This window comes from Chiloscyllium plagiosum, chromosome 2 (genome assembly GCF_004010195.1).
Source record: "Chiloscyllium plagiosum isolate BGI_BamShark_2017 chromosome 2, ASM401019v2, whole genome shotgun sequence".
Classification (NCBI taxonomy): domain Eukaryota; kingdom Metazoa; phylum Chordata; class Chondrichthyes; order Orectolobiformes; family Hemiscylliidae; genus Chiloscyllium; species Chiloscyllium plagiosum.
The window spans coordinates 56,065,014-56,084,837 of record NC_057711.1 but is presented as its reverse complement, the minus strand read 5'-3'; the positions used below and the strand labels follow the sequence as shown (position 1 = coordinate 56,084,837).

The 19,824-nt window shown below is 39.9% G+C and overlaps 1 protein-coding gene across 1 annotated transcript in view; it reads left to right on the top strand.

Annotated features, from left to right (window-relative positions):
• Positions 1 to 19,824, top strand: part of LOC122559852 (solute carrier organic anion transporter family member 3A1-like) — a 290,872-nt gene that overhangs the window by 262,358 nt on the left and 8,690 nt on the right. Inside the window, exons 7-8 of the mRNA XM_043709972.1 lie at positions 17,093 to 17,268; positions 18,812 to 18,876. Coding sequence (XP_043565907.1) covers positions 17,093 to 17,268; positions 18,812 to 18,876 — 241 coding nt within the window. The remainder of the gene's footprint in view (positions 1 to 17,092; positions 17,269 to 18,811; positions 18,877 to 19,824) is intronic.

Below are 19,824 nucleotides of genomic sequence, written 5' to 3'. Positions count from 1 at the left end.
ATCTCCAAAATAAGTGGAAAAAACTGAAAAGCAAGTACAAGATTTGTGATTTGAATAAAGGCTCAAAAATGTTCCTAAACGAGCTTTCCATAAATTAAATACATTAGAAAAATAAAAATTCTCCCGTAGAGAACAGGAGGATTGTTGAGGAAGAAGCAAGTGAGTTGAATTAAAATATTCCAATTATTAATTAAAATTAAATTTTCTTTTTTTATAGCTTGAGGTTAGCATTATTGTATAAAATTGCACTGAACATTTTAATTGCTTTTTTTCCCCATCATATTAATGTTGCTTTTAGCACTATAGTGAAAACTGTCAGGCCTGAGACTGCAGTCATCTTCCTAGATCTAATGGGAAAAATAAATCTTCTCAAATTCTATACTATTAAGTTCATATTGTTGCCATTATGCCTATAGATGTTTATGTTTCTCTCCCACCATCATCTACATGTTCATGACCAATCTCAAAGTTTCTTGGACCATAGCCTCCCTCTATATTGGACATAGCAATGTTACATTTATTAACTTGACCGTTATGGGAGCACAAGGATTAAGTGAGTGGAAAACTGTAATAGTCAATTTACTTTTGGTAAGCAAGTCCTTAAACAGAAATAGAGTGCCTGAAAGAAAATATAGAAATAAAATGACCAAAAAGCCTGCAATTACAATGAATCAGAAAGCCTATCAATTTTACCAATAACTACGATTATTGAGTCACTGACATCAAGAATCACCTTAAGGGAACCAAAAGAGAAAATGCTGGAAAATCTCAGCAGGTCTGGCAGCATCTGTAAGGAGAGAAAAAAGCTGACGTTTCGAGTCTAACTGACCCTTTGCCAAAGCTACAGATTCCAGCATCCACAGTAATTTGCTTTTATCACCTTAAGGGAATGTTGAAACTCCTCCTGATTTCATTGTAGTAGGTGGATGGCAGTGTAATACATATCAGCGATGTGGAGTCTTTGGGAGTCGAGCAATAAGCAAAACTGGCATTTTGGAACAGTTCATGAAGTGTGACATCACCTTAGACTACTCTGGAACTGAGCATACAGAGAGTAGACAATCCTTCATCACCAAAGGTTTTGAACATGTGAATAGGGCTATTAGAAAGACAAATCCTTTCCCTTTTACACCCTGCTGTACAGCAGGATATAGGCTGACACATTGGAAGTTACATCTTTTCCCCTGGACATCTGCACAGTGCTTCAACAATGATCAGGGTCCACGGTATCGTGAGTATTATTCAAGGAACATGTAGCTCTTTAGTAGCTCCTGGTTGAGTTAAAACAAAGAGCCAGAGGAAAGTGCCAGTTCTTCTGTGAGTTAAAGAAAGATGGCCTGGAAGAAAAATATGGATTATTTTTTGTGGGTTAAAATAAAGTTTGTAGGGCAAGGCTCAGTACCATGTTAAAGATTCAGCTTTGTGGATATAATCTAGACAACTACATGTGCAAATCTCTGATCTTATTGTCTAAAGTAAATCGGGAGCTAGATGAAAGAGACCGGTTGTCCTGGCCTTTAAAAGGTAAAATATTGATTGGATTGAGATAACTGCAGAAATTCACAAAGATCCTCAGACAGTGCCTTTCAGACCCAAGACCACTTCCATCTAGAAGGACAAGGGCAGCAGACGTATGGGATCACCATCACCTGCAAGTTCCCCTCCAAGCCACTCACCAAACTGACTTGGAAATGTACTGTTGCTGGGTCAAAATCCTGGAATCCCCTCCCTAATGGCATTGTGGGTCAACCCACAGCAGGTGGACTGTAGCAGTTCATGAAGGCAGCTCACCACCAGCTTCTCAAGGGCAACTAAAGTCAGACAATAAATGCTGACCAGTCAGCGATGCCCACATCCCACAAATGAATAACAAAAAAATCTAGCTTTCCATGGGATATTTATAAAATGAGCATACAATTCAATTGCAGTAGATCAGTTTGTAAGTTTTGTATCTCTTACTGATGGGTCCTGAGTGATGATATATTCCTGTTCATCAGATGTCACTGTGGCATTCATATCCTTGTCATTTTGCCACATGGATCTGGAGAAAGGCAGGAATGTGAGATTGATGATTTACATCAATGATGATCACATTGAATAGTGAAGCAGGCTCAATGGGCTGAATAGCCTACCTCTACTCCCACTTCTTAAAATATTATAATCCTATACCTTTGCTGATGTAATTATTTATTCTATTTAACTCTCAACCTTTGGAACAGTTTAGACCTTACAGATCTTGACAGGTTAAGATGCAATAGGGTGGAGGGATTATCGTAGATCTTATGGACTGAATGGTCTGTAAGTTCTATGTACATAACTTAGTTTGAATATTAAAACAAAAATAAAATCGATGCAAAATTTCTTATAGCTTTTTCAAAAATAAGTCCTTGGGAACACTTGAGCTAATTTTAAATCAGGCTGTAAGTCTGAGATTCAGGGCCAAAATGTCCATGCCACTCGCTTTATTTGAATGCCGGAACACTGAATTCTGAGATACCAGTGCGAATGATAAAACTGTCAATATTGGTGGGGAAGTCATGTTGCAACCTGGAACTCATGGAAACCCTGCAGTGCAAGGTAAATATACATTGGCTTGATAGTTAAGATTTTATTTGATATTGATTTATTTGAGATTATACTTTGCAGAACTTCACCTCTCCCTTGTACAAAACTAAGTAATGAAAGACAGAAGATTCTGAAAGCGACAGATTATAAGGACAATGCTTCCTTTGATGGGAAGACAGAATTATTAAGGGTATTTGGCATTAATGCAACGATACCATCTAAACACAAACCAATGACATAAATCGTAGGTGGTTTTCTGTAATAACATAGCAGTTACAAAACACAAAGCCATCTATATTGAGCAGATTCCAGGCAATCATTCCTCTCTTTCAAACTATACAAATTAATACCTCGAGACATTGCTCCAACTCAATGATAGGGTAAAAGAGAATATTTTTGTCAGTTACCTATTATTCACGCCCAGAGCATCTGCTTTCATTTTGCAGCTGAGTGAATGATAGTCTCCACTTTGGCTGTAATATTTTAAAAATCAGAAACTAAGTAGCAGATATATTTTACAGGTGACAGCGCATTTATAAGTATTGAATCAGCTGCATCTCTGCACAATTTTTGAATTAATTATCATTTTACAATGAAACATCTATTGAAATTAATCAACTTTTAGGACAAGGTATATGTAACTTACCTCAATATATTTTGAATTTCTTGACTATTTTCAGATTAAATTTTTAAAAGTTCTTTTCTCTATTATATTGTACTTCCACTATCTCCTCATTGTGTGATGTGTTTTGATACATCTGACCAATCAGGCCTTTTTTGGCAATTTACCCCCGTTTCGCAGCTCTGTGTTATTTTGCTTGAGTAGTTCTGCTTGTTTCCAGCTGTTTCCCCAAATGATTTCTAAGCAATTCCTAGCTTCGGAAGGGCGGGAGTCGGGAGTGTCATTTATGGAGAGTGGAAACTGGGAGGCTACTCATGGACTACTCTCAGAATTCTGATCAACTTGTGGCAATCAGCTCTGTCTCTTTGAAACTCCTTGAACATGTTTTATAGCAAAGTTAAATACATCGTAGCAATGGACAATGCTGCAGAAAAAGAAAATATTTTATCAGTGCACTCTTTAGCCCATTAAGTGCATCTTGATTTTGCTTCCCATCCCAAACTGAGTTTTGTCCAGCTACACATCCTTACTGAAGTACTTCGGAAGAGTAGTCTTATGATTAATATAGGAAACTGTAGAAAAAGTAATATCGGAAAACGCAAATCGGTAAAAAGAGTGTTGAAGAATGAAAAAGGAAACAAACTGTAGGCTTTCTAGCTCCTCCTGCATCTCAGTCTAGAGATTATTGAAATCCTGGCTTGACTTTTAATTTGGTAATCTGTCAAGGAGAGAGGTTGCACAGTGTGTAGCTAAAACTGTGCAATATGTAGATAAGCCTAGGCTTCAATGTTTTCCATCAGAAATTTCACTCCCAGGTCAATATTCTTTTCAATACAGACAGTCTATATCCATTGCAACATTTTCTACACTTTGCTTACTACTGCTCCTCTAACCCTTGTGAATTGATGAGTGTCTGCAGCCACTAGAAGCAGCACAACACAAACAAGTTCCTCGTACATATGTTTAGTCAGCAAGTAAGATCTAGGTTTGGATGATCTTCTCACCACCCTCATGGAAGTGTCTTATCAGTACCTGAATCATCTCTTTGAACTAAATGGATTGCTCCTAAAGAACCAGTGTAGACCTGATGGCCTGAGTGGCTTCCTTCTTTATTTAAATAGGATAAATAGGCAAGATCTTTTCCCTGGGGTAGAGGAGTCCAAAACTAGAGAGCATAGGTTTAAGGTCAAAGGGGAAAGACATAAAGGAAACTAAAGAGGCAACCTTTTCATGCAGAGGGTGGTGCAATATGGAATGAGCTGCCAGAGAAAGTTGTAGAGGCTGGTATGATTACAATGTTTAAAAGGCATCTAATTGGCTATATGAATATGAAGGGTTCAGAGGGATATGGGCCTAATGATGGCAAGTGGGACTGGATTTATATAGGATGTCTGGTCAGCATGGATGAGTTATACCGAAGGGTCTGTTTCCATGCTATATATCTCTATGACTCTATGATTCTATAAAAAGTGGACAATGTCCAGGTATCTGTACCTGTATTCAATAAAATTTCCTGCTTAGCCTCTCCATACCTTGATTAAGTTCATGCAAAAAAGTCTATAGATCTCAGTCTACAATTTACTCAATGTCTAAACAGCCATATCATTCTGGGTTACAAAATTCCAAAGATTCATAATTTTATGAGCAAAGAAATTTATTCTCATCTCAGTTCTAAATGCTTAAATTGTATTTTGAAACCATGACCCCTGGTTCTAGACTCAACAGCCAGGAAAACAGCCTCTCAGTATCTACCCTGTCAAGTACTCTTAAAGTCTTATATAGATTAGATTAGATTACGGAAACAGGCCCTTCGGCCCAATAAGTCCACACCGACCCGCCGAAGCGCAACCCACCCATACTCCTAACCTAACACTATGGGCAATTTAGCATGGCCAATTCACCTGACCTGCACATCTTTGGACTCTGGGAGGAAACCGGAGCACCCGGAGGAAACCCATGCAGACACGGGGAGAACGTGCAAACTCCGCACAGTCAGTCGCCTGAGGTGGGAATTGAACCCGGGTCTCCGGCGCTGTGAGGCAACAGTGCTAACCACTGTGCCACCGTGCCACCCTCAATGAGATCATCTTTTCTAAACACCAGAGAATGCAAACCCTTTTTTTACTCAATCTTTCGATCACACTTGCATCCAAGAAAACAATCTAGTGAGCCTTTTTTGCACATCCTGTAAGTTAAATTAATCCTTCCTAGGATAATGTGATCAAAAGAGTACAGGGTACACCGCATATGATCTCTTCAAAATATCCTTACTCTATGCTGCAATATTGTTGGATGAAAACTTTGTTTATTTGATGGGGTGTGAGCATCACTAAAAAAAAATCAGTGTTTGTTGCTCATCCCTAATTGCGTTTGAAAAGGTTGTATGGAGCTGAATTCTTCAATTGCTGGCGTTCATCTGATGTACACCCATAGTCCAGTTCAAAAGACAGATCCAGGATTTTGACTCAATAATAGTGAAGGAGAGGTGCTATAGTTCCAAGTCAGGATGATGTGTGACTTGGAGGGGAGCTTACAGGTGTTACTAAAGGAATAGAATTAAAAGTGTTGCTACAGGTGTACAAGGCATTAATGAGACCATGCCTGGAATACTGTGTGCAGTTGTGGTTCCCATACTTAAGGAGGGATGTGGTTATACTTGAGGCAGTTCAGAGGAGAGTTCAGTAGATTGAATCCAGAGGTAAGGCAAATGTCTTATGAAGAGAGATTGAGCAGTTTAGGCCTATACCCTCTGGAGGAGAGGAGATGTAATTGAGGTATATAGGATGCTAAAGGGAATTCGCTAAGAAGATGCAGAAAGAATATAGGGCAATCTAGAAAGAGAGGTCATAGTTTTAGGATAAGGGATAGCAAATTTAAAACAGATGAGGAGAAATACTTCTTTCAAATGATCGTGAATTTGTGGAATTCATTAACCCATAAATATGGTGGATGTGTAGACATTGAGTAAATTTAATGAGAAGATAGCCAGACTTTTAATTAGTAATGAGTTGAAGGCTTATGGAGAGTGGGCAGGAAAATGGTGTTGAGCTTCAGATGCTTGAAGGGCTGAATTGCCTTCTTCTGCTCCTAGTTCTTATGATTGTGTTTCCATAGTACTCCTGACATATCATATACTTGCTTAATGTGCTTACTTTATATTCACTCGTGTGATGTTGGCGTTACATTTATTGGCTTCCTGAATTTTCCCAGGAGGCAGTTAAAATTCAAACACATTAGTGTGGGTCTGGAGGCACATGCAGGCCAGAACAGATAAGGAGACAGATTTCCTTCCCGAAAGGTCATTGATGAATTGGATGGGTTTTTACGACAGTGGTTTTATGGTCATCATTGGACTTTTCTTTATTCCAGTATTTTTAAAAATTGAATGTAAGTTTCACCATCTGCCAATCCAGAAGGGGAAATCAGTAAAGTTTGCAAATGACACGTACTGGTTGGGCTTGTTTTCTAATGCTTTAGAACAGCATTCCGGTACCTCCATTTTCAGGTATTACTGTTTTTCTCCCTCTAGGATGGTGGGATTTAAACTCAATTAGCCTGGTGTCTGAATTACTAGTCAAACAATGTTACCATTAGACAGCTGCCTCCCTGTTGCTGTATCTGCATGTTAGATTTCTATGTGTGTACAAAGATAATCAAAGCATGCATTTGCTGATTTCCTCTTTTCTTTAAAAAAAACCTCTTTACCATTCTTCCTATCAAAGAGGATAATTTCACACCATCATGTTGTATCATTTAGTAATTTCCTGCCCAGTCTCTGAATCAGTTTCCATCACTTTGCAGCTACCAACTTCACTTTGTATTGTCGGCAGCCTTGGATTTATTACATAGGTTCCAGCATCTAAGCCATCTATATTGATTGTAAATAGCTGGTCTCAAGCACCAATTCTTGAAATATCTTGTTAGTTAATCCTGCAATCCCAGATATGAACATTTCTTTTTCCTTTGCTTTAACTGGCTGTTAATTTTTACTGATCTATAGTGAATTTCTGATCCTTGATGATACCATTAACTATTCTTGTTTTTATCTTAAAGCTTTCCATGGCAATGTCCCCACTCTACCTTTCAAGTCTGTTCCAGCCGTCTCTCTTCCTCTTTGATTCTTTTCCTTGACTTTGGTCTTTTGTGGATCTCTGTCTCCTTTTAGTCCTCTATTAACAGCAGAATCATCCATTATATACATCCTACGTTCTGGAGATCAATGACCAAGGCTTTGGTTCCTTCTGTAAGGTCACTCAATGCTTCCCCGAGATCCCTCTCTCTCAAATTGTCAGTTCTTCTTGTAGCTGTCTGTGAAAAATGCTGGGAGTCAAGAATGTGGTGCTGGAAAAGCACAGCCAGTCAGGCAGCATCTGAGGCGCAGGAGAATCAACGTTTCAAGCATAAGCTCTTCATTAGGAATGAGCTGTGAAAAATGTGGAGCGAAGCTATTTGATTCATGGCATGATATTGAAGCAAATTGATCATTTTGTTCTCAAACTATATCTTCCCTTAGGGAGAAAGAATTAGTTATCACTCCTACTCTTGCTTGTAACTCTTGTAACTCCCATTTGGAACATGTGCACACATGAAGGTTGAACAAAAATAGATTGAGCCACCTATAAGTATTCCCACTCAGCTCAAGTAACTTTGCAATTCCAGATCAAATCACCAAAACGTCATGTAGCACAACAATATACTTAGAAACCACCCAGCATTGTGTTTCTGAAAATCAATAAGATATATCTTAAGGGATTATTGTGTTTGTTTATTCAAAAATCTTTTCAGTGTGATTTTCTGCCCATATTGTTTGTAAAATTGAAATCATCCACATATTGATTTCTTTTATCAGGCTTCATAATTAATTCATGTACTGAGAATGGATTGGTTGGCTTGTAATTTGTTAATTCTCTTGACAGTTTTCTTTTTCTAAATTGAATGAATAATTTTTGAGGTAATAACTCTGAAATGTGCCTGAGGGTGCTGCCATATTTCTGGAATAAAAACATAAATTTCTGGTACCCAATAGGCAGCTCTCTGTGAAGAAAGAGTTAATGATTTGATTATCATTCCCACATGGACCGAGTTGAGAGATTTTGGGAGTTTAGGGTGTAGGTTTGCTTGCTGAGCTGTAGGTTTTATATCCAGATGTTTCATTACCTGGCTAGGTAACATCATCAGTGGTGACCTCCAAGTGAAGCGAAGCTGTTGCCTCCTGCTTTCTATTTATATCTTTCTCCAGGATGGGGTTCCTGGGGTTTGTGGTGATGTCATTTTGTATTCGTTTTTTGAGGGGTTGATAGATGGCATCTAGATCTATGTGTTTGTTTATGGAGTTGTGGTTGGAGTGCCAGGCCTCTAGGAACCTACAGCTCAGCAAGCAAACCTACACCCTAAACCTCAACCTGAGCTACAAACCTTCACAAACCTTGCAATTCTGGGAGTGGATGCAGAATAGGTCTGTGCTAGAGTCAGGTTCCTGGAAACAGGTTGGAAGCAGCCTCAGCAGATGCTGATTGCCAATGTAGGTGGGATGGTAAAAGTCCAGCTTTGGTACTCTATGACTTCTTCCTACCTGTGTTTGTGTATTAGCCCTCTCGCCCTCACACATCATAGCTGCTCAGACACACATTCCTCAAGCTCCATCCATTCTAATCCATACCCGTGTACTCATCTAATGTCCTTTCATGTCCACTGTGGTGACATATACTCCTTTATTCAATCCCAATGTCCCCATTGCCCAATGCCAATATAATGTCAACTTACCAACCCATGTCACCTAACCACCACGCTTTGCCCTTAAACCCTCAGCCAATATCTACCTTGGGAAGACTTCAAGAGCCATGTTAAGATCAAGGGTCAGATTGTCACTGACTCTGATTCAGGAGTTCTTTAAAAATGGTAAGTAGAACCCAATTGCAGCATTTCCAACTCCCATACCCAGTCTTCCAAATTCTTACCAGGGTCTTTTAAGCATGCAGGCCATCAGCTGGCTCGATTGCTAAGACAGGCATGATGTACACTCCTGCAATTTTCCTGAAGCTGGGCAAACTTTTTAAAGAACCGTGATTCTTGGCACATCAATGATAGAAGAGAGTGAACCATTTGATTAAGAAATATCTTCCTTATATCTCCTTGTCAAGGTATATCTCCTAAACGTCCTTTTGGCCCATCATGCCTCCCATGCTAAGGTACGTCCCTCTTCCCAACCCATGACCCATCATGCTTACTAAGCCAATATGTGGCACTTACATGCCCATTCACCCATTGTACTCTCTGTAGAAGCAATGAACCCCCTAGTGACCTCAGATGGTGTTTAAAAAAAATGAAAAAGACATTTTCACTTATGAAATGCCGTTCACTGGTTCCTGATAAAAGTGTACATCATCCAGAACCATTAACATTTCAGTACCTAAAACTGCAAGGTACTTCATGTCATTAAGTTTGTATATGTGAAATTGAAAAAGATAGCAGAGAGCCAAGTTTATTTAGCATTGCTGTTTTAACAGGGTGAAAAGTTATGAATACTTTTGTGAAAAGTTTTCTCTCACATATCAACTGTAAACAAGAGCTGAAGTTTACCAAAAAAAAATGGCTGTGTCATTTTTGGCAAATTTCTCTGCTTGAGTCCTAGCAAGCTTTCACACACTGTCCTTCCAAACTTATCCCATTACCTACACCAAAATGTCCCATTCATTGTATTCTCTCACTTACCACAGTTGGAACTGCTGGCACCTCTTGGGATTCCTGGTGCTAATGACAGTTTTAAAGCCCAGCATTGTGCCCGGTTAGCTGCTGGCAGTCTGCAGCTGCCTTGCATGGTTCCTGTCAATTGTCTCAGATATTTTAGGAGGAGGAAGTCGAGGTCCCAACTCTGCTTTGCCAGTGGGAACCTGGAGATACTGGTGCACAAGGGCAGCATGTGGTTGCTGCCCATGAAACATTCCTTTCGATTCTGTGACTGGTTTTCATGATGGAGGACCAAGGAGCAAATCGGGAGTTGAAGTTGATAGATTGCCGGATCAGTGGTGCTGGAAGAGCACAGCAATTCAGGCAGCATCCGAGGACAGGCAAAATCGACGTTTCGGGCAAAAGCAGATTGCCGCTTTGTCTTTCATGTTGGGGAGTTCTTGCATTCTATTTTTTGTCCAGTGGGTAAGAAAATGGAAAACAGTATATAAATGAAGTGAGGTAATGTAATAATGAAGATGTTACTGAATACAAATTAGTCTCTTGTGTTACGGCACAGCGGTGAACCCTTTTGTTAATTAAACTAAACACCCAGAAAAGTTCGTCTCACCTTGTAATCTGTTAAAATATAAGTGACAGAGAATTCCAAAACTGCACTACTTAAAGAAAATTATATCAAGTTATTCTTTAACTCTGAAAGTGAACATTAAACAACAACTATTCACAACTCTAAGCCCCCTTTCTCTTAACTACTTATTACCTGCCTCCAGCTCTATAATATGCTGTTTCAATAAAACACTTATTAAAATTACATTAACTTAATTTCTAAACCATACAGTGGTTGTCATCTCTGGTGTATTTTTCCTTTTTGCTGAGGATCTCCCTGGGCCATCTTCTTTCTTTTTACGAAAAGGTACCTTTGAAAGAGAGTGTTTAATGGCAGTTACACTGTTGATGGCAGTTAATCTGTCTTTGACTTTCAAAATGCCTGTTTTTTTTAAACCTCCAGAATTAGATAATCTCATTGGTTCAACGTTGGCAAAAACAATAAACGTGAACTTGATTCAGTTTTAGTAACCTCGGGCATAATTTAAACTGATTGGTTAAATTCGAATTGTTGTCAAAACAGCAACCAACTCAGGTATCTCACAGCTAAATGTTACATATTTTCAATTTTCCAGTATACTCTGAGATTGCTAGCTTCATTTATATGTGGGCGGCACGGTGGCACAGTGGTTAGCACTGCTGCCTCACAGCGCCAGAGACCCGGGTTCAATTCCCACCTCAAGCGACTGACTGTGTGGAGTTTGCACGTTCTCCCCGTGTCTGCGTGGGTTTCCTCCGGGTGCTCCGGTTTCCTCCCACAGTCCAAAAGATGTGCAGGTCAGGTGAATTGGCCATGCTAAATTGCCTGTAGTGTTAGGTAAAGGGTAAAAGTAGGGGTCTGGGTGGGTTGCGCTTCGGCGGGTCGGTGTGGACTTGTTGGGCCGAAGGGCCTGTTTCCACACTGTAATGTAATGTAATCTAATCTAATCTAGTCATATGACAGGTACTTGTAAGTTCTCAGTGCAAAACAGCAGTCACTCTCTCTTCAAGATACAGTACACACCTTCAACTTCATAACACTTGCCACTCACAAAAGAGACTCTAATTTTGTCTTTCAACACTCAATAGGAAAAAGGGACTTTTGTCTCTCAATGACGGGAATCTCCTTCCATTCTCGTGTGATTCTCCCAACTTTCTTACCAATACCCACATCATTCAGTGAACTGGAATATTCTGCTTTATGGGTTTAATTACTTCTATACAATGAATAATGGATGAAGGGGCATGATGGATAGTGGTGTTTTTGGATAAGAGATGGGCTGGATGGTGCATGAGGAGGGTGTGGGAGATGGGGAATGCGAAGGAATGTGGCTACATGGCAGTCTTGTTTATTTTTACAGCTGGGATGAAACTCTGTCCTACCACTGCAGCCAGCAGCCCCAGTGCAGCATTCAAGAATTTCACTGGATCTATTCCAAAACTTCAGCCAGCACCTGCCATGCCAGCAATGAAAATTCTTCTTCAACATTTATCGAGGCACACACACAAAGTTTTATGACTTCTGTTGCAAATTTCAAACATGAAAATTCATCCCAAGCATCCCAAAAACCTTTCATTGATGAAATCCCATTCAATAAGTTTAAAAACTGCAAATACTTAATCCTTTATAAAAAAAACTTTTTAACCAAAATGCCACATCAAACAGAACTAATCCATTGGTAACTTCTTGGTGCTGTCAATCAAACTGCGAACTTGCAGCTCTTCATTATGACAATAACAAGTTAATGAAACAGTTAAACATGGAGCTAAGTCAACAAATACCTATTGAAAATGCAAGAACTGAGGTGTTCATTCAGAAGCACAGGAAGCTGCTTTTCTTTACCCTAAAGTTTTAAGACAATAAAAATTAATTAACTTGATAGCCTGAAAATTCCACAGAATGTCTCTGCCTCTTACAAGTATTTGTGTGTGCTTAAAAAAAAATCACTCACTTTGGTATGAGGACCTTGCTTGTATCAAAATAGTGTCTGTTTGTACTCAATACAGGGTTCAAACAAACTGCTGAATTTGGGTTTCTCCTCTCTGTGAGGTCTATTTGTGAGTGGTAGAAAGATTAGATGATGAAATATTTCATTGTACAATAAGAATGGAAGAGGCAATTGCTGCGGTAGAGAAACAAAAGAATTCTCCAGAGTGGGAATGGCTGGCAGAGTAATGAACTGTTGTGTCTAAAACCAAAAATATGAGAAATAAGATTAAGATCAGTGCATGTCACAAAAAATGGAATTGGGGGACTTTGTTTATGATCTTAAATTATTGAACTCAATGTTGAATTAGAATGGCTTTTTAAAATGTCCATGATAAATGACGTACTGCTCCTTGAGTTTGTGTTGAGCTTCACTGCAACACAGCTGCAACCTGAGAATGGAGATGTCAGTGTGAAAAGGTATGAAAATGCAAGGCTATTGGAACCTCAAGATCATGATTATGCATGAAGCAAAGCTGATATCCAATCCACCTTTTGTCTCCCCAGTGTAGCGGAGGCTGCATTGTGACCAGCAAATACAATATATTAAGTTGAAAGAAGCACGCTTCTGCTTCAAATAGGAGGACTGTACAGAGCCTCAGATGGTGAGGAGCAAGGAAATAAAGTGGCGGGTGTTACATCTCCTCCATTTGCACGGAAGGGAATTGTGGGATTGGAACAAGGTACTGGGGGTGATTGAGGAGTGGGACTCCTCAGGAACTGGTTTGGAACATTAACCAGGAAGGGGAGAGGAAATGTTTTGTGGCACTATTTTGCAGGTGGCAGGAAATGTGAAAGGTGATCTTTTTCATACAGGATGGAAAGTGAGGAAAGGGAAAACCTCGTAATAGTTTTGAGAGGGTAGAGACAGGGTGACAGTGTGAGAAGTAATTTGGATAGAGGTGAGGGCCCTGTCATCCGCAGTTATGAATAGGGGCCTTGTATCTCAGCAAACAGTTAACTTGTCAGCCAAGCAGCACCCTCTTTGAGTCCTTTTTGATTCAAAATGTTTAGACTCTGTAATCTTCTTTGGAACAATTCGGTTTTGAAGAAAACTCATACTAGACTTGGAACATTAGCTCTGTTTCTCTCTCCACAGATGCTGCCAGACCTGCTGAGTTTTTGCAGAACTTCTTGCATTTATTTCAGATCTGCAGAATCCACCATACTTTGCTTTTGTTTGGCTGTACACATGACAATTAACTGAAGGAAATAAAACACAATGATACCAATTCAAAACGGACAGACTGAAAATGTAGGATATCAGGAGTACTTTCTTCATATAAAAGAGCAATACTTGCATAGAACAGAAGTGGAATTATTTTAGGAGCAGTTAGAGACTGCTGCAGAAGTACTCAAAATATTTTTCAGGATGGATGTACTAAGGTGGGACAGTGACCTTGTTCATGTATAATACTTGCAAATACTTGAGGAAAAATATTTATATTTCAACAATTTGATAAGAGCTTGGGAGATTTACATATAAAAACATGATAATCACAGAAGTTATGTAAAAAAGTCTCAAATATTGCAGGTTGAGACAGTGGTTAGGAAGGCAATTAATGTTGGAATTTATTTTAGACAATAGACAATGGGTGCAGGAGTAGGCCATTCTGCCCTTCGAGCCTGCACCACCATTCAATATGATCATGGCTGATCATCCTTAATCAGTATCCTGTTCCTGCCTTATCTCCATAACCCTTGATTCCATAATCCTTGAGAGCTCTATCCAACTCTTTCTTAAATGAATCCAGAGACTGGGCCTCCACTGCCCTCTGGGGCAGAGCATTCCGCACAGCCACCACTCTCTGGGTGAAGAAGTTTCTCCTCATCTCTGTCCTAAATGGTCTACCCCGTATTTTTAAGCAGTGTCCTCTGGTTCGGCACTCACCCATTAGCGGAAACAAGTTTCCTGCCTCCAGAATGTCCAATCCTTTAATAATCTTATATGTCTCAATCATATCCCCTCTCAGTCTTCTAAACTCAAGGGTATACAAGCCCAGTCGCTCCAGTCTTTCAGTGTAAGGTAATCCCGCCATTCCAGGAATTGACCTCGTGAACCTACGCTGCACTCCCTCAATAGCCAGAATGTCTTTCCTCAAATGTGGAGACCAGAAGTGCACACAGTAGGCCCTCACCAGCTGCAGAAGAACCTCTTTGCTTCTATACTCAATCCCTCTTGTTATGAAGGCCAGCATGCTATTAGCCTTCTTCACTACCTGCTGTACCTACATGCTTACCTTCATTGACTGGTGTACAAGAACATCTCCCAATTTACTTGTGTGGTTAACTCCTTAATCATCGGCAGATTAACTTAGCAAATTACATTCAATCTCTGGTACTATCAAAATACCTAATATGGCAGCTTCTAGTTCAGAATTTTCAAAGAGAAAACTACTTGCCCAAATATATCCTTCTTCTGCCTCGCTTTTTCAGGTTGTGAAAAAAGGGGGAAAAAAAAAAGAGTTGATGACGTTTTTTGTGATCAATGTGAACATAAAGTATGACTTCACCACAATCTCAAGAAAAGAACGCTTTCTCAAGTGGTCAACTCTAAGTAAGGTGATCTATTTACTGCTGTGAGTCTACATTTTCTTGGAACAGGGTTGAAACTTTTGTCAGAACATTTTAAGATTCCTTAAAATGCTAATTGACCCAAGCTCTCTTTTGGGCAGTTTGAGTATTACAGCAAATGCGCAAGAAGGCAAATTAATCAAAGTTGTATTATGAGGTCTGAGGAATGGGACAAAGAAATCAGCCTAAACATTTACTGTATTATAAACAAAACCTATAGCATAGAGGAAAAGACTGATTATAAGATGAATCAGCTCGGCAAAATGCATGAGACACGTGACAGTTAAACACAGGCCAAAATACCGTGATCTTACAAAATCAGAACCTGACTATAGTGGTTTTTATACAGTAAAATATCCCAAGAGCATTTAAAGAATTTGGTAACTCACCACACAAGGAAAGACTGGGCAAATATCCAACAGCTAGGTTAGAGGAGTTTTTAAAATACACTTTTGAAGTGGTGGGGAATGAGTCTGGTGCAAGGAGGAATTGCAGAACTTGGAAGCATGGGCAGCAACAGACACTGGCATCAATGGTGAGCACATTAAAATCAGGGAAGCTTTTGGAGGGCATTCTCTGCGTATTTCCTTCTTAGTAATCCTCTGTTGTTCTTTAAAAGCTTCCCAGTCCTCCGTTTTCCCACTTATCTTTGCTATGTTATACTTTTTCTCTTTTAACTTTATATGTTTCTTAACTTCCCTCATCAGCCATGGCCACCCATGCCTCCTCCTAGGATCCTTCTTCATTTTTGGAATGAACTGATCCTGCAACTTCTGCATTATACACAGAAATATTCGCCATTGTTCCTCCACTGTCATCCCTGCTAAGGTATTGCACCATTGACCTTAGGCCAGCTCCTCCCTCATAGCTCCATAGTTCCCTTTTTTCAACTGAAAAGTTGTCACTTCCGATTGTACCACCTCCCTCTCAAATTGCAGATTGAAGCTTATTGAATTATGGTCACTATTACCCAATAGCTCCTTCACTTCGAGGTCCCTGACCAATTCTGGTTCGTTGCACAATATTAGATCCAGAATTGCTTCTCCCTGCTCGGCTCCAGCACCAGCTGTTCTAAGAATCCATCTCTGAGGCACTCCACAAAGTCTCTTTCTTGAGGTCCAATACCATCCTGATTCTCTCAGTCTACCTGCATGTAGTAACATTTTTGTGACAGGCCAATTTCAGCTCCTGATTTACCTTACATCTGACATCCAGACTACTGTTTGGGGGCCTGTAAATAACTCCCAAGAGTGTCTTTTTACCCTTAGTATTTCTCAGCTCTATCCACATTGACTCTACATCCCCTGATTCTAGGTCCCCCCGCACAAGGGACTGAATATCATCCCTTACCAACATGGCCACCCCACCCCCTCTGCCCGTCAGTCTGTCCTTACGATAGCATGTGTAGTCTTGAATATTCATTTCCCAGGCCCTGTCCACTTGAGCAGACTTGAATATGAAAATAGGGATGCACTTCTGAGACTCTGTAAGGCTCTAGTCAGACTACATTTAGAGTATTGTCACAGTTTTGGGCCCCATATCTCAGAGGATGTTCACAAGAATGGTCCCAGGAATGAAAAGCTTAACATATGAGGAACATTTGAGGACTCTGGGTCTACACTTGTTTAGAAAGATGCGGGGGATCGAATTGAAACTTACATAATACTGAATGGCCTGGACAGAGTGGATGTTGTGAAGATGCTTCCATTGGTAGGAGAGACTAGAACCCAAAGGTCCAGCCTTAGAGTACAGGGAAGACCTTTAAGAAGAGCTATAAGGAGAAATTTCTTCAGCCAGAGGGTGGTGAAGTCTGTGGAGGCCAGGTCGTTGAGTATATTTAAGACGGAGATAGATAAGTTCTTGATTGTCAAGGGATTAAGGGTTATAGGGAGAAAGCTGGAGACTTGGCTTAAGAAACCTATCAGCCATGATTGAATGTGGAGCAGACTCGAGGGCTAAATGGCTTATCTTCTGCTCCCATGTCTTATGGTCTTCTGATCTAATATATTATATCTTTGACAATGTTTGTTATGGTATTCAAGATTTCTTTGTAATGTTTTCTGCTTTCTTAGAATCTTACCAACTGTGCCTGTATCAACACTGAATTTGCCCAGAATGCTACAGCCATGTCAGGACAATGTCCGAGGACAAATTGTGGAACTGCGTTCCCGGCATTTTTTGCTGTTGTTTGTGTAGGAAGTCTAATAGGTGCAATGGCACAGACTCCTTCAGTTGTGATTCTGATCAGGTAAGTGACTTTTTCTCAGTTGTTTAATGTCAGTGTTGCTTGAAGAAATTCCAGGATTGTTGTATCTGCTTTAATTAAAGTATAAAAAGCCTTTACACTTTGATTCAACAAATATGTGAAAAAATCAGTTCGAAACAATGGTATTGGGCCTTTCAAATGCTGTGCAGTGCAATATTCAACCTTCGATCCTTGCAGCTCCTTTCTGTTTCATTGTTTATACGAGTCATGCAGACACAAAGTTGTTACTCAACGGAGAGAGAGAGTGTGTGTGTATGTGTTGGATGTAGCACTTTATTACACCTGTGGAAACAAGAATTTTAAAATGCTGCATCTCTAAACCCTCATATTCCCCTCACTGCCACACAATCTCCCCATGCCCTATCAAGCCCCACCAAGTCCTATGGAACATCCATGTGACTTCATGCCACCATAGATCATCATACCCTCCATATAAACCCATGCCCTCTACCTAACTCTCATTGCCAATTTAATAGCTCCCATGTCAACTCATATGAATTGATGTACTCCAATCATCAACCTTCCCTTTGCTTCACTGTAGCAACTCATCAAGGCTCCTTTGATAGCAGCTTCCAAACCCATAAACTGAAAAGGAAACACTTGCAACTTTCATTCCAAGCCTCACATCAACTTTACTTGGAACTATATTGCTGAACCTTGACTGTCTCTGGGTAAAAGTCCTGGAACTCTATTCCTTGCAGCAATCTGATGAAGGGCAGGACATGCAGCAGGTCAGGAAAGTGGCCCACCACCCCCTTCTCCAGGACAATTAAGGATTGGTGTTAAATGCTGCCAAGCCAGCTCATGAGAATAAAAATAAACACTGCTTCTGTTCCCCATTGTCCTGTGAAAATGGCAGGGACCAGTTTCAGGGATGTGACTTCAGAACTGTGCCCCAGCAACATTTTTTCTCAGGCGGAGAGCATCTCTGCACAAAAATAGTGGCTTCACAGTTCACTTTCTAGTCTTAGTTATTCATTTTGAATTGTTTTTCACCAGTAATCAACACTTATTAGATCTTTCTGTGTATCTCACTGATCAATTTGACCCCTGAAATGAACTGATTAACACAGCTACTGAAAAAAATGAACAACTCAAACAGAGTAGTTGTAACTTGTTTATTATTGAATTAATAATTGTGATATTTCTATTGCTGTCGGTGCTGTGTGGTGTGTACTATGCAAGTTCCACTCCAGGGTAGTAGAAGTGTCTCAAATAATGTAGCAAGGAAACATGTTCTTTCCCCTGGCAGCCAACCTGAAATTGTCTGAGAGTAAATTGTTTCTTTTTGTTGTTATTTTAATAGATGTTGCTAGCAATATGCCACCAACTCTCTGAAAGGGCAGGATGTATAAGGTCAATTAGTTAGGTAGGGATATGAGAATACTGCAGTACAGGTGGCTCCAGATTGCTCGACGTAAGTGCAGATTGTACACGAAGACAAGGTTATCACAAGAATTACATCTGTTGTCCAGTCAGTGATGTCAAGTGGATGATAATTAGTTTTCTTTCTTTGTCTCTGCAGGTCTGTGAATCCTGAATATAAATCCTATGCTCTTGGTGTGCAGTTTCTCATGCTGAGACTACTTGGTAGGTATTGCAATTCAGTTATTTAATCAGATAGCATTACATTTCAGTTTGTTCATACTTCTATAGATATTTTTAGAATTTTGGAGAATGTTCATTATGATTGCTGAAAATTTAACATAGAGGTACTTTATAGCCATTTGTGTTGCTGTTTGCCACATTGCTTGCCATGAAACTCCTTATACTAGGGAGCATGCACACCAGGATATATTGTTCCAGTGGGACCAGTATCACAATGACTTGCTACAGGAGATAAAGTTGTCACAGAGAGCCAGAGGGCTGTTCTTGCATTAGAGAGAGAGAGAGAGAGAGAGAGAGCTGACAGCTGATGATTTAACCTGAAGGTCACCACACCTCAGGCAAGGGATGAGGTCAAGAAAGTAGGACCTTCAGGGTGACCTTAACTGGTGCGGGAATTGAATCCACACTGTTGGCATTGCTCTGCTTAACGATAAAACTTATATTATTCGTACTTTATCCTGTCCAAAGTAAGTACCTTGATTAAACAGAAGTTAAATACTAATGGAAAACTGAAATGAAACCAGAAAATGCTGGGAAATTCCATGGAGAAAGAAATTGAGTTTATGAGTAAAATCTTAGAGGGTTTGAACATTCTCCTTCTGTCTGCGTGGGTTTCCTCTGGATTCTCCGGTTTCCTTCCACAGTCCAAAGTTGTGTAGGTTAGGTGAATTGACCATATTAAATTGCCTATAGTGTTCAGGGATGTATAAATTAGGTGCATTAGTTAGGGGAAATGTAGGGCGGGGAAATGGGTCCAGGTGGGATACTGTTTGGAGGGTCAGTGTGAACTCGTTGGGCCAAGTGGCCTGTTTCTACACAATAGGGATTCTATTCAATGGTAGGGTTCTGAGCAACATGAGCTATCATGTGAATTGTGACAAAATCACACAAGAACTCCATTCAGACATATCTTGATGTCAGAGTAACTCG